General features: G+C 34.7%; 1 protein-coding gene across 2 annotated transcripts in view; it reads left to right on the top strand.

Annotated features, from left to right (window-relative positions):
- The first annotated feature begins 1,407 nt into the window (after nt 1-1,407).
- The window catches only part of LOC126830918 (diacylglycerol kinase delta), a 130,374-nt gene continuing 116,696 nt past the window's right edge, over nt 1,408-15,085 (top strand). For both annotated transcript variants that reach the window (XM_050561431.1, XM_050561422.1), the window contains exon 1: nt 1,408-1,562. In XM_050561431.1, coding sequence (XP_050417388.1) covers nt 1,413-1,562 — 150 coding nt within the window. In that variant the 5' untranslated portion in view covers nt 1,408-1,412. The remainder of the gene's footprint in view (nt 1,563-15,085) is intronic.

Genomic DNA, 15,085 nt, shown 5'->3' with positions numbered 1-15,085 from the left:
TTTAAACTCGAGGCGTTAAGCCGTTACTAAGAACGCCATTTTTAAACGGGAGATGTATGACGGTATATGTCGGATAAAAACAACGCTTCATTAATTTCGGGGAGCCACGGTGGCTAGGTGGTTAAGACGCTGGCTCGCTAGCCTGGAGGTCGGGTGTTCGATCCCTGCATTGGCCGAGAAAGTTCATCGGGGTTTCCCGACGGGGTTTCCCCTTGTCAGTGGTGCAGAACGGAGGGCCTGACAAGGACAGCTGTCTAGTCCTTCGGGTGAGACGAAAAACCGAGGTCCGGTGTATACATTGGAATACATTGACAGTTGGAATTCGATATAAGAGTAGGCGATAGTGCCCGGGCAAAATGTCCCTCATAGCACACTGTATGGCGTATGCCCGTCTTCATTAGCCCAGTATAGGAGCAGAACAGTAGAACGTTAAACCCCATTTCATTTCTCATTAATTTAAACGCGAATATTTAAGATTTAGGCGATAGCTGTGCCACTACATTGGCCTCTGTAACTGTAAGTTTAATTGGTCATAATACTAATAGTAAAATTATCTTATTTTTAAGATGTTACGTGCATTAATAAAGAAACTGGAACTAAAGGTATCCAATCGTAGCTAAAACGTTTTTAGCTACGTTCTCGTAGCTAACACTCATTTACCCTAGTAGGAAATTTCGGGTTTCTTTTGGTTTTGCCGCCCAGCACGCCTCTATTATATCCCAGAGGTTGTTTTCAAATGTGTTGAGATTGTTTGGCTCGTCTTTGAGAGGGACCAGTTTGCCGCCGAAACTTTAAAAATGCTATGTACCAGTCATTGTGTGTGTGTGTGTGTGTGGGGGGGGGGCTATGAATATTCAATCTCATTTCCAGGTTTTTTTTATATAATCGATTATTTTGAAAAGACTCGGTATTGTGTAAATAATGAGTAATATGTAGGCCTAAAAGTAAATGCTTATAGATACATATTCAATTTTTTTTTTATAGAATTAATAAACTACATATTGTTATGTTTACTTTCGCCTACACTGAGCATCTATTTATGAGTTTTCTGTTTTTAAATGAAGATATAGCCGTCATATAATGCAGTCTTAACAGGTGCGCGTTTCAATGACGTCATAGCGAATTCCATCCGATGAAATCTCTCTTTTGGTATTTGTCACTCAGTGCCTTTTGTGGTGTAATATAATTTCCTTCTTAAGTTTATAAGTAATTCAATAACAGTAATGTGGTTAATACCATAAATTAGCACAGTATAACGCTCCTCCGTGTTGTTTTAGAACTGAATGCCCAATGCTGAAAACCCATGCCGCACGTCAGTAGCTAGTCCGCATTTATAACAGTAAATGATTTAACCTTTGACCTTTATACGCGTGGTGTGTTTACCATCCGTACTGTGACGAAGAGAAACCGTAATGGCGGCGCCCACGGTTGGGAAGTTGGGCTCGTCAGAGAAAATGTCTGAAATAAGTGGTCAAGACGAATCCTCTGAGAGTGATGGAGAAACTGAACCAGCTCGGGTTTTTCATAGGCGCATATCCACCAACAAAGAAATCAAGAAATCGGTCAGTATTATTTGTTTTACTGGGCTATTTATATCCTGACTGACAAGGCGAGTATGACATTGTATAAGAATTTCACCTCGCCAATATCTGAGTGAGAATTCTACAAGTCTCGTTGTCGAACGGTGGGATGCCGACGATAGTACAAATTGTGGAGGAAGGAAGTTAAATGTCATTGTAAATTTGATAACAGGAATAAATGGGTTAACCTGTCAGGAAATGAAATGATTTACGTAGTATGCTGCACTTCAAGTTCACGCCTCACTTACCGGTATTAATTGTTGTAATGGAAGTCTAAAACAATAACGAGTCTTTAGGTTAGGTTAGCTTTATTATTGTTATTGTCGAGATGAAGAGCATCTACCCATGTCATAAAGAAGAAAGTACATGTACATGTAATTAACATCGATGAATCCTAATATTTATTAGTATTATTTATTACCGCCAGGCACATCATGTGAGATCATTTAATTAATGCTATCTATATAATAAAAAGGAAACCCTATGCCTGTTTGTGATTTGGTGCAACAAAAAAAAAAAATATTTTTTACTTTTATTATCTTCCAATTACAATAATACTGGGTGTGTCTTAAAAAAAATTGCACCTTGAGATAGTTAATTGTTTTCTTTCTTTTTTTAAACATTAAAAAGAAATTGGGGTGGGAAGCTGGTGTCTCCAACACCCCTGCTATATATAATCCACTTCAGTGGTTATCAATAATTTATTTAACTGTAGTGTGCCGTTTTCAAATTTGTAAAATAGATGGTTATGATTTTCTAATCAAAGCAAAGTACATTTATATTTTTATGCATGGGTAACTCAAAGACAACCAGATCTATATTATTAAATCAATAAAATTAAAATTTCATTCGTAACCTTTAAATTTTTATTGAATTGATAATGACTGGTATTATGATCCCTTAGTTTCCAATTGAAAATAAAAAGCAGCTTTTGATTCACAGCTGTCTGAATTTACGCAATGAACAAAACACATTGTCTTTTCATAATAATAATTCTATTCACTAGTACTAATAAAAGTATGCTCTTCTGTATTGTATAATAATGTACCTTAGGACTAACTATGAATGAAATTTATATTGTGAACAAAAATACATCTATTCTATTCATATTTTTTTATACACAGTATATTGTTGTTAGATGTAGGTCACTTTAACAATTGTTTCATGATAAAGATTACATTTTGCATTAGAGAATTTAGATGTCAAGTACAGTCTTTACATATTGTGTACACATGTTAGTTTTAAGACAGAAGAGTGTGTAATATGATGCATCTCCAGTGGCTTACATTTGTACTTCTCATGCAAACTGTTTTTAGGAACACCATATAGACACTTACATTAAAAAAAAAAACTTGCAGGATGACAGCATAACATAAAAAAACCACATAATTATAGAAAAAATATGAGTGATAAACCCAGTGCCATGTATGAGACGAACATAGATCAGCTTTTGCCAGATGAAGACCTTTAGATTATTTTCATACTTTCAGAAAAAAAAGTTCGCCATGGCACAAAAAAAATGCATTCTTTGACAAACTGATAACACTGATAGGCATACATTTGAACTATAAGTAGATCTATCAACTATTTAAGTGTGTTTTGAAGCTTTCGTTATATCCTGTTGAAGTATTATTTTGACTGATTTATTATCATTCTGGGAAAATTTATCATTTTTTTTTATAGTCCTACCCTGTCAAATATATACAGAGTATATATAGATATATATCATGTGTTATTGAAATGATATTATAAGACGAGACCAAAAACTAGAGTATAACCAGAATGATTTTAAGAAAACAAAACAATACATTGATGTGGATGTTTGTTTTATGCCAACCTACATGATACAAAATCATGAGAATATATTTCAATGAATAAATTAATGTTGCTCAGAAAATAAATTTAGCTCTTTTGATGTAGCACACTCTGCAAGATAATAAATATAATTAATTTTGAATAAAATCATGCTGAACATTATCTTAATTATCAAAAGACCAAGCTTTGATTTTAGACGGAGAGAAATAAAAAACTACCGAGAACAAATTGCAAAAGAATTTCTTTCACTAGAATCTAGTAAGGGATGTCTAAAGGACTCCTAACTTAAAATTGTCCGCTGAAACCCTCTAGCGTTTTTCATAATTAGCATAAATCCAAGATTAACCAATTGGACTTTCTCGCCTCCATATCTTGGAAACAGCTTGTTTTAGAGCAATAAATGTATTATCATTAGATACAAAAGTGATATCAACGAATCGGAAAATAAAATTATCACCACGCCTGCATGTTATGGTGTGACGTCATGACGTAACACTGCCGTTATTTTGACGTCAAAACACAGCTTTGATAACGAATAAGCGGGTTTGACGTGAGTTCTGATGTCTTAGAGAACTAAAAATAAGCGGGCTGTGATCTAGTTTATTTTTGTGATACTGACTGATTGGACTGGAATCCAATCTTGTGATTGGCTTGGAATCCAGTCTGGCTTTTCCCCAGATATTTGAAACTTTCTTTTGCTAATTTTGTGAAAAGAGTTGTATTTCGCCATGGATATGTGCATAATTTGCGGCAATAATCTAAATAATGGCGAGGATGTTGTTAAACTTTGCTGATTGGCTTGCAATCCAGTCTGGGTTTTCCCCAGATATTTGAAACTTTGTTTGCTAATTTTGTGAAAAGAGCCGTATTTCGCCATGGATACGTGCAGACTTACCGGTACCTTCACTCCTTAAAAACCATTTAAAGTTAAAACATCTATATCTCAGCAATTGCTTGGCAAAAATGTCTTAGACTTTGCTTACAATCAGATTTGAATAACCCTGATTTAGATGAAACTGTATAGTCAAGGAGATGAATTTTGCCAGAGCATTGATTGATTAACACATTTTTATTGAAATCATGTCAATTACTAATTCAGGCTTGACATGTACAATTCTCATTTTAATGCACATCTGGCTTAAAAGTTAGAAATGTCAATTCCAGCTTTAAAGCCTCCCTGAACCTACATTTTTGCTTTTATGCTCATTTTCAAATTTCTGTATTGGAATTAATCTATAACTTTGGGCAATAATTGATACTCATGAGTCCAGGTAAACAGTAGTTATGCCAGTTTTATTACCAGGTTCCTTAGATACCTATAGACAAGGAATGGTATATATATATAAAGCAAAACCTTGTTAAAAACAGGTGTATACTAATTGTAATATACTGAGAAACAATGAAAATGCATCATTTAATTTATAGGTGGATAATTGTTAATCTTGATTGATAATTAGTAGACTTTAATTTTGTAATGTTGAATGTATCAATATCAGGTCATAATGATAACACATGAGAATGGTACACCACAGACCAGTTTAAATGCATGTTAAAAAAATGATTTTATGGTGAAGACATCAGGTATTAAAGGGACAATAACACTCTTGCTGGCTTGACAGATCCAGAAAATAAAAAATAGCCTTATTCTAAGTACTAGATGTGTTAATGTCCTAACTGTTGTGTAAATTATCCATTAAATCCTATTTTACTTGTCCAGAGGGTTCAAAAATATTTTTAAATCCAAGTCACATTTAAAAAGCTTTACGTCGGGCTTTTCAAATCATTTAGTTGAATTTTTCCAATTTTTTAAATTAGGTGTGTTAAGATGAAATTTGTATCATCAATTAATTGGAATATTGTAAAATAGTGCAACTTATTGACCAGAATAAAGATTGGGACATATTATTCAGTTACAACAAGAGTGGTATTGAGCCTTTAAGCTAGGGGAGTACAACCTCTATAATTCTGTGGGAGAAGCAATGGTTTACTTAGGTTGACACCTGTATACCAAGAATGTTGCCATTGTGTTAATGTAAGAGGGCATGAGTACTAGAGTCACTGGAAGAGTTGAAAAGGATCCCACAAGCAACCATTCAGAGGCTGATCTCCTCCCATGTGGTGATGTTGCAAGGCATATGTGACTACAAGAAGTAAAAACACACGTTACTGATTTTGATTCTTAATTCATGTTCCTACATTTCACTATGAAGCAAAATTGTTAATGGCTGTTGATTTAGGTGTGTCAGTAAATATCCAGGTTATGGTCATTCCAAATACTACATTTCAACTGCACATCCAGTAGTCCTTTTCTAAAAGCATGTTTAATACTTAGAAGAACAAATTCTAATAAAACATTTGAAGGTTTCTAATGAAACATTTGAAGGTTGACCTTCTTACACATGCGCACATATATACAGGACCTAATTGTTTCCTTGTCACCTAAAATTCTGAAAATAAATTTCTCTGTCATTGAATCATTGGCTTCGGAGAAAGGGGGGCGAGGGACCTCTTGCTCTTGGTTATGAGCCTGGAGCTAGTGCCCTACCCACTGAGTTTCTGTAGATCCTGTTTGAAAAAATTATCACTTCGCAACAGTTTCTGTTTCTGCATGTTCAACAACAACATAAAATTATCATTGTTTGATTTAATATTTGGCTTAGATAGTTTTGGAATACTTATAATCATTCCAAGAAAAACCATCAAGTAAGCACTTATCGGAGTGGGGTGTTCATTAGTTTGTAACAGGATAGTTCATGATGCACCTCAATATGCACATATATTCTGTTTCACATCACAAGGGAAGTGACATCTTCTCCAAAATTCTGGCTTTGAACACATGCAGTGTATCTGATATTGCTGAAAAGCAAAAGACATTTCTGGTTATATATGTATAATATATATCAAAAGCAGAGCCTATTTCACCGTGCTTTGGAGCACGTCCGTACCATGATGAGCGAAAACCGTGCTCTGAGAAATAAATAGACAGAAAGTTTCAATTTGGGCAATAATCATTCCTGTCCTGGAGTTTTGCCCCTTTGTCGAACGCCCTATTAAACCATTAGAGGCTACAGTTTAAACCATGTTTCTTTTCAAATTTGGTGTGAAGCATTGGCATCATGAGGCGATAAACCATTATCGATATTCAGTGTTGTGACCTTCTTTTCTCGAGTAACTCTACTTTTCATAAAAACCTTGTAAACGTGATAGATGGTACAGTTTCATAGGATGAGCCCTAGCGATTTTCACTGTTCCCTGTTCATCTATTACAAAATCTTAGTGTATCATGCATGGCAAACGCTTGTTTGTTTTTAAGATTGGAAGCATGGTGATAATTCCAAAAGCTTATATTCCACTTCTGGCAAGCCTTTATTTTGGTCACGGCTAATTGGTCACGATTTCAAAAGGTAAATTCTGACACAGTAGATCTGATAAAGGTTATGGAAGAAGCTAAATTGAGCCTATCAATTTTTGGAAATTTTGTCGGAACCCAAGTGGTGACCATACCCCCCTCCCCTCCCCGCTAGAAGCCTCCATCTCTGGAAACCGTTTTTCGTCAATAAAACCTTAAAATAGGCCCTGAATAATAGTGACGATTTAGGTTTGTTGATGCAGATGTAGTACAGACAGACAGATACAACAAAACTAACAGTGATTCTGACTGAACCTTACCTTTCAAGATTATTTATGAAGTTATATAAATCCTTTTCATGTATCCCTCAGGATTGATTAGACGAAGGTCATTCCCATTTATATTCAGATGTATCCAAACTTTTTGATTAAATCCTTATATAACTCACATTAACGATGCAGATAAGGCTAGGGTATTTAAGAATTTGTCTATTATTCATTTGCTTATTTTATTCCTCCCATATTTAATTATTTTTTTGTTTTACCATAAATTGAATAGAGAAATGTCTAGTTTTGTAACATGAAATACAGCAAATAAACATGACTTTTTATTGATTGATTATGATAACAAATTCAGCCGTAATTTTGCTCTTACTTTTCGCACATACAGATATATAAATTAAGAAAGATCAATATTTTAATTTCCCAGAAGATCCCTTATCTTTCAGTTGTTTTCAAAATCAGAAAATGTTCATGAATTGGACATTTTGTGACAGTAATCAATTAGTATTACTATTAATTATACAGGAGTACTAGTTAGGAATAATGAAATAATGAATTACGTTGATCAATTCTTTATTAATTAGGGTTTCACACTGCATAGTTTGTTTGAAACACTATTAGTTTTGTTCAGATTCTTCTTCTTCTTATTTTTTCATTTGAGCATATCTCAGAAATTACTTGTCGGATCGATTCGATGTCTTCGGTTTAACTGAGGAAAGTTGGTTTGACTTAAATTTTAAAGCTATTTCTAACGTTCTGCTACAATGCAAAATGTCCGAAATCACCTAAGTTGTTGTTTTTTTGAAATATTTCAATAATATTACCATTAATCGCCAGAATTTAACATTTGATACATTTTGACTAAGCCAGAGCAAGGCACATACCTATGGTTCTTAAGATTTTTGCAAATCTTCGGAAATATTAGGCGCCAAATTTTGACAAAAAACTTTTTTTTGTTGATGAATAGTTTTTATGGCATTTTACCAGGGTTAAAGGGTTGTCTGATTTGAGCAAAAATGTGAACATTTTTTGTCTTCAATAATTTTAATTTTTCTTGGTCGCTGTTGGCTAATTCAGTTTATCGGTTCTAGATTCATTATTTATTGCTGGATTTGTATAAAACAAAGTTCATATGCTCCATGGTGCAAATTCTCAATTTTTTTTATACCGGTAATGTTTTCTAATGGCACTGGATGTGATGCAATTTTGCTAAAAACTCTAATTTTGACGAGTTGGAAATGTAAATTTTTGCAAATCTGATAGATCAAGATAAATAATGCTCCTATAAAAGGCGCAAAAAAATTCGAACTCAGTTTTTTGAATTTCGGTTTTGTTTTTGTGCCATTTCGATTTAAAGGTGAAAAAAGGTGAAAAAATGAGCTATATACAACCCATTCAGGCTTTTCATATTTTAAAATATTTCTTCGCAACTGTCATAAAATTGTAGCATTAATCCATACAAAGACAATGTATGTGAAAATTAGTTTGTAATATGAGCAGTTGCCGAGAAATAGCCAATTTTGCATGAATCACTTTTCATGTTATTTTGCCTGTAAAAGAATCAATTGTTATTTGATTATAATAAAAGTGACACCATTGGATGCCTAATGTCACTTTTGATTAGGTGAAACCAATTTAAGATTTTCACTGTCACCAGAAATGATGCCATTTTGTCAAAAACTATATTTTTATCCTTTTAAATCAAATTTTTTTCAACTAAGAATATATTCAAAATTTTGACTTTTGGTTTAAATCAACATATCAATAAAATTCATACGGTCATATAGATGTCACCAAATGGTTTTTATACGCCCACATTTTCATGTGGATGTATATTGTCTACAGGTCACAATTTTTATCCAATTTTAACGGAACTTCCAATATAGGTCTATCTCCCAAAGATCTCAGTTCCTTTCGATATTGGCATGTATTGGAGCACATCTTCATGGATTATGGCCCCTGATTGTATGGAAAATCACGTTTTTAGCTTGTGGACACTCTAGAGGTAACATTTTTGATCCGATTTTGATGAAACTTGAAATGCATTTTTATACCCCAAAGATCTTGGTTCCTTTCGATATTCGCGCATATCGGATCGTAACTTGCTGAATTATGGCCCTTGATTGTACGGAAATCGCGTTTTGAGCTTGTGGTCCCTATAGAGGTCACAATTTTTATCCAATTTAAAAGAAAATGTGTGAATATATCACAGTTATACACTAATGATGGTTGAGTTCGATTGTACGAAAAATCGCGTTTTAGCTTGTGGTCCCTCTAGAGGTCCAAATTTTTATCCAATTTAAAAAAATGTTTTAGTATATCACCGTTACACCCTAATGATGGATGAGTTCGAATATTGTGAAAATCATACAAAACTGCGGACAAAATGGCCGTCCCTTGTACGCAAATGGTGTAAAAATAGGTTGTGGACCCTCTAGAGGTCCCAATTTTCATCCGATTTTGATGAAACTTGGAATGCATGTTTATATCCCAAAGATCTTGGTTCCTTTCGAGATTCGCGCATATTGGATTGTACCTTCCTGAATTATGAGCCTTGATTTTACGAGAAATTGCTTTTTAGGTTGTCACAATTTTTATCTGATTTAAAAAAACGTTTTAGTATATCACCGTTACACCCTAATGATGGTTGAGTTCGAATTTCATAAAAATCAAACCAAAACTGTCGGACAAAATGGCTGCCCCTTGGACGTAAATAGTGTAAACATCTGGTATATCAAGGTTGTGAAAATTGGACTAAAACTGACAGACATAATGGCTGCCCCTTGTACGCAAATAGTGTAAAAATATGGTATATCAAGGTTGTGGACCCTGTAAAGGCCACAGTTTTTATCGGATTTGGATGAAACTTTAAATATATGTTTTTATCATAAAGGTCTTGATTCATTTTGATAATCACACATATCCAAACGTAACTTGCTGGATTATGGCCCATGATTGGTCGAAAAATCGCATATTTAGCTTGTGGATTCTCTAGAGGTCACAATTTTTTTTCCGATTTTAAAAACTGTTTAGATATATATCACCATTCCACCATAAGGTGGAATTTGAATTTCAGGAAAATCGAAATGAAACTACCCAACAAAATGGCCACTCTTTGCAAATTGTGTATTACTTATAAGTGTGTAATACTAAGGTTATGGACCCTCTTGAGGTCACAATTTTTATCCGATTTTGATGAAACTTAAAACATATCTTTATTATATTCCAAACATCTCAATCCCTTTTGATATTTCAGACCATAACTTTCTGGATTATGGCCCCAGATTGTACCAAAAATAAGTATTTGTTTTTAGCTTGTTCTATATTCATCTTTTGCAAAATGTGGGCGTAGCCTGCCTGGCAGCCGCTGGTTAACTTGTTCAGTTACAGGAAATAGACGATATTCTACAAGTCACTTTTCATGTTTTTTGGTCCAAAAACTGTCAATTATTATCTGATTTTAATAAAATTTTCACCATGTGATGCCTAATGCCATTTATGATTTCATAAAGCTAATTTAACATATTCATTATCACTGGAAGTAATGTAATTTTGTCAAATACTGTATTTTTAGCCACCAAAAGAAATATTTGTTTGAAGTATGTGATATTCGTTATAAGTATAAAATTATGATATTTGATTTCAATCTTCCCTTGCCGGGAAATAACCAATTTTGTTAGGATGACCCTTTTAGATTTTCCGCACTTTAATAAGGCTTTAATAAAGGGTTAATTCTGTTCAAATTTTAATCAATTTTTATACGTCCACATTCATAATGTGAACGTATTATGCCGTCGCCCCTGTCTGTGTGTGTGTGTGTGTGTATGTATGTATGTGTGTGTGTGTGTGTGTGTGTGTGTGTGTGTCTGTGGTTCGCCTACAGGGCGCAATTCTTCATGGATTTTCTTCAAACTTGGTATACTTATTCCTTATACCCCAAGGAAGATCCCTATTGTTTTTGGTGCATGCCCGACCCCCCGGGGCAGAGCCACGCCCATTTCTAGTATTTGTTTGTTTGTCGTCTACAGGCCACATTTCTTAACTAATAATCTTGAAACTTTGCATACACATTCTTTGTACCCTAAGGAACATTCCTATCGTTTGGGGTGCATGCCCAACCCCCAGGGGCAGAGCCACGCCCATTTTCTTTTCGTGTGTCTTTGTGTCGCCTACAGGGCGCAATTCTTACTGGATTTTCTTCAAACTTGGTATACTTATTCCTTATACCCCAAGGAAGATCCCTATTGTTTTTGGTGCATGCCCGACCCCCAGGGGCAGAGCCACGCCCATTTCTAGTATTTGTTTGTTTGTCGTCTACAGGCCACATTTCTTAACTTATAATCTTGCATACACATTCTTTGTACCCTAAGGAACATCCCTATCGTTTGGGGTACATGCCCAACCCCCAGGGGCAGAGCCACGCCCATTTCCCATTTTCTTTTCGTGTGTCTTTGTGTCGCCTACAGGGCGCAATTCTTACTGGATTTTCTTCAAACTTGGTATACTTATTCCTTATACCCCAAGGAAGATCCCTATTGTTTTTGGTGCATGCCCGACCCCCAGGGGCAGAGCCACGCCCATTTCTAGTTATTAGATGCTACAATCAACAGGTCAAAAACTGTACAAGGCAAATAGTTGTACAATATTAGGGATTAATTTCCAAAGGAATTTGATGTGGTCAATGTTACCAACCCGTTTTACCCAGGATATCTAATTTTTATACGTCCACATTCATAATGTGGACGTAGATTGCCGTCGCCCCTGTCCTTGTGTGTGTGTCTTGTGTGTCGCCTACAGGCCACAATTCTTAAGTGATCATCTGCAAACTTTACATACTTATTCATTATACCCCAAGGATGATCCCTATTGTTTTTGGTGCATGCCCTACCCCCAGGGGCAGAGCCACGCCCATTCTTTGAATTTCTTTGTTTGTCATCTACAGGCCGCATTCCTTAACATATCATATTGAAACTTTGCATACTTATTCTTTGTACCCTAAGGAACATCCCTATCGTTTGGGGTGCATGCCCAACCCCCAGGGGCAGAGCCACGCCCATTTTCAATTTGTGTGTCTGTGTTTTGCCTACATATTTATTCCTTATACCATAAAGACAGCAACTATTTATTTTGATGCTTGCCCCGACCTCCTGGGGCAGTGTCGCACCCACTTTATTGTTAGTATTTTGTCTGTAAATTTGGCAAAACAAACCCGACACCTAGCCTTCTTTGCCTCTGATCATATTACAGCCATTTCATATTTCATTCTCTTCATTTTAAAAAGTACCATATCAATCAAAGCTGGATTGTGGACGTATATTGCAGCGTTAGCGATGCTCTTGTCTGTCATGCAAGTGGTTATTTCTGTAATCCAATTTAAATATTTTGTTGATAACGGAAGTGATGTCATTGTGACGAGTCTTCATTTTATAAATGGAACTGATATTGCTGGATTTATTGCTTCAATCCTGCGTCCATTTTATAACATGTGTCCAATGCTTATGTGGAAATCTGTTTAATGTTTCCATTGGTACAGGAAATGACGTCAGTTCATGGGTGACATGGCACCGGTGAAACCCGTCATTACTGCATTCTAGTTCTAGTTTGAAAATTTGACTCATTCTAATACAATTTATTCCCATTTACATGTATTATGGTTTGCGAATTAATATTCTTGGCTGATGTTCTATATCACATTTACATATTACCGACGTATCACCAAATCTATTCTGTTTCTAATGGTTCTGAGTCTTGCCTGCAGGCTCTTAATTTCAGTAAGCATTCATGAGTGTCATTCATGGTCATTTTCAGGTTCTGTTCATTCTTTGATTAAAAGGCATTAACATTATGGAGTTTTTCTATTTTATCAGTGATTTACTTTTTATGAAGGTTTATTAGCAGAGTAGTAATAAAAGCAGATAGTCTAAAATGTTAATTAGTATCTCGATATTACACAAGCTTTAAAGTATTATGTAGTACAGGCCTTGTTACTTCCATAAATAGTTAAAAGTCACCTGTTTGAAAGCAAATTCTATTACAGTAACCTGATTTAGATCAAAGAATAAATATTATAGCGGTAATGGGTCTACATATCTCATGAGGTTTGCATTGTTCCAGCAGAGTGATAAATTATTTTTCTGGATTCAACCATATTGGAAAAAAAATGTAAAAAGGTATAAACAAATAATTATAACCTACTAAAGGAAAATAATAACTATGAATAACAACTGTTTAATATAGAGCTTCATATATTATTTAACTGATTCTTTCATTAGATAGTACAAGTCCACAAGTCAAAAAGCTTTTTGAAATCTCATCAGTCATTCTAAATTATGAATGTAAATCTGAGTCATGATTTATTATTGTCTGAATTGGAATCTGCCAAAGGCATTTTATTTATATTGCACACCGCCTTTGGAAGAAAACAGGGCACTATTGATATGGGTTCATCTGTCCATCGCTTGTCTGGCCTACTCTTCCACACTTTTTGGAACACAATAACTCTAAGTCAGGTAGGATGTTAAACTTGATGTAGTTGTTTAACTGGGATCCTGGTTTCAATCCCAAGTGTGAGTGTATGTGGCTTACTCTGAGTACTCCAGTTTCCTCCCACAGGATAAACCCCTATGCATACGCTGAATATAATAAAACTATTATATCATCCGGGGTGGAAGCAGACACTAAACCCTACGACTAATTGAGTGAGAGGGATGAAACTTGGTGTATAGTTTCATTGCTTCAATGGTCAATACCTTGACTTAGTTCAGTAATTTCATATTTTGGTAGTTTGCTATAAAGAAGCGTTTGTAGAAGTGTGCAATGATAGCATAAAATTAGTAATACATTTGACTACCGTAAATGTCGTCTCAAATGTCAAGATGTTAAACAGTATTTCATCTAGATTACGAATTCAACCTCACACAATAGATTGTAGCCCAAAACCAAAATGTTTGCAAACTATCAGCTTTTGGTTCTTTATTTAATAGTGTGTGTTGTCCATTATCTAGACCAATTTCTTTAGCATCAATGTTATTTGTCCAGAAATCAGTTTTCAGCTTTTAAGGGTCATCTTCTCCACAAATTCAAGTGAGTGGAATATATATTTTTATGGCTTTTCTGTTTTAATCAACTAAATTGTTATTGAATATTCAATTCCAGATAACCCCATAAAAAAAACCTAACCAATGTGTCATTCTCAGAATCCCAAAGGTCGCACATGGAAATGACTGCCAATTCCAATATCCGAAAAAATCAACTAAGGAACCAGTACACATGTTCAAATGTAAAATTTTCTTTACCTAAAAATAGGCCTACTGGTATCTGTTTATAAAATGGTACCGCCACTGGTATTGTTTATGTTTTCTTAGCTGAATAACAGTATTACACTATGAGTAGTAATAGAAGCCCTGTATGGAATTTATGAAAAGGCAGTCTTCTAGCATGCTGGTGAAAACAAATCATGCAGTTCATCTGTTGTGAAACCTATAGTTATAGGTTTGGTAGAGGGGTCTGGGAGGGTTCTCCCCCCAGAAAATTTTTGAAATTTGACAACGGGAAACGCATTTTGCAAGCACTTCTGGGAGAAATCTAGGTATCATATTTTCCAAATTTATGCTGCTATTTTGACTATAAGACATACAACTGTACTACACAAAACACTCATGACAGGTCTGCTTAATGTAATGCTAATACAATGTATTTCTATCCAAATAATAAATTGCATATACATATCGAGGCATGAATACATGTATGAATCTTTAGTCTCTATGAGACATGATACTAACACAAAAATGCAGGAAATGCAATTATGCTATCAGCACCACCGATTGATTGAGCACTTTTGAAAAAGTTGCAAATTTGAATAAGGAATAAAATTTATATACATATGCAGGAAATGCAATTATGCTATCAGCACCACCGATTGATTGAGCACTTTTGAAAAACGGCAAATTTGAATAAGGAATAAAATTTATATACATACGTATAATGAAGAGAAAAGTACGAATATTGACAATTTAAAGCTACATAAAGTGTCAACATGAGAAATTTATATAATGGTCAAG

The sequence above is a fragment of the Patella vulgata genome, chromosome 1, assembly GCF_932274485.2.
Source record: "Patella vulgata chromosome 1, xgPatVulg1.2, whole genome shotgun sequence".
Lineage (NCBI taxonomy): Eukaryota > Metazoa > Mollusca > Gastropoda > Patellidae > Patella > Patella vulgata.
This window is presented reverse-complemented; position numbering and strand designations above follow the sequence as displayed.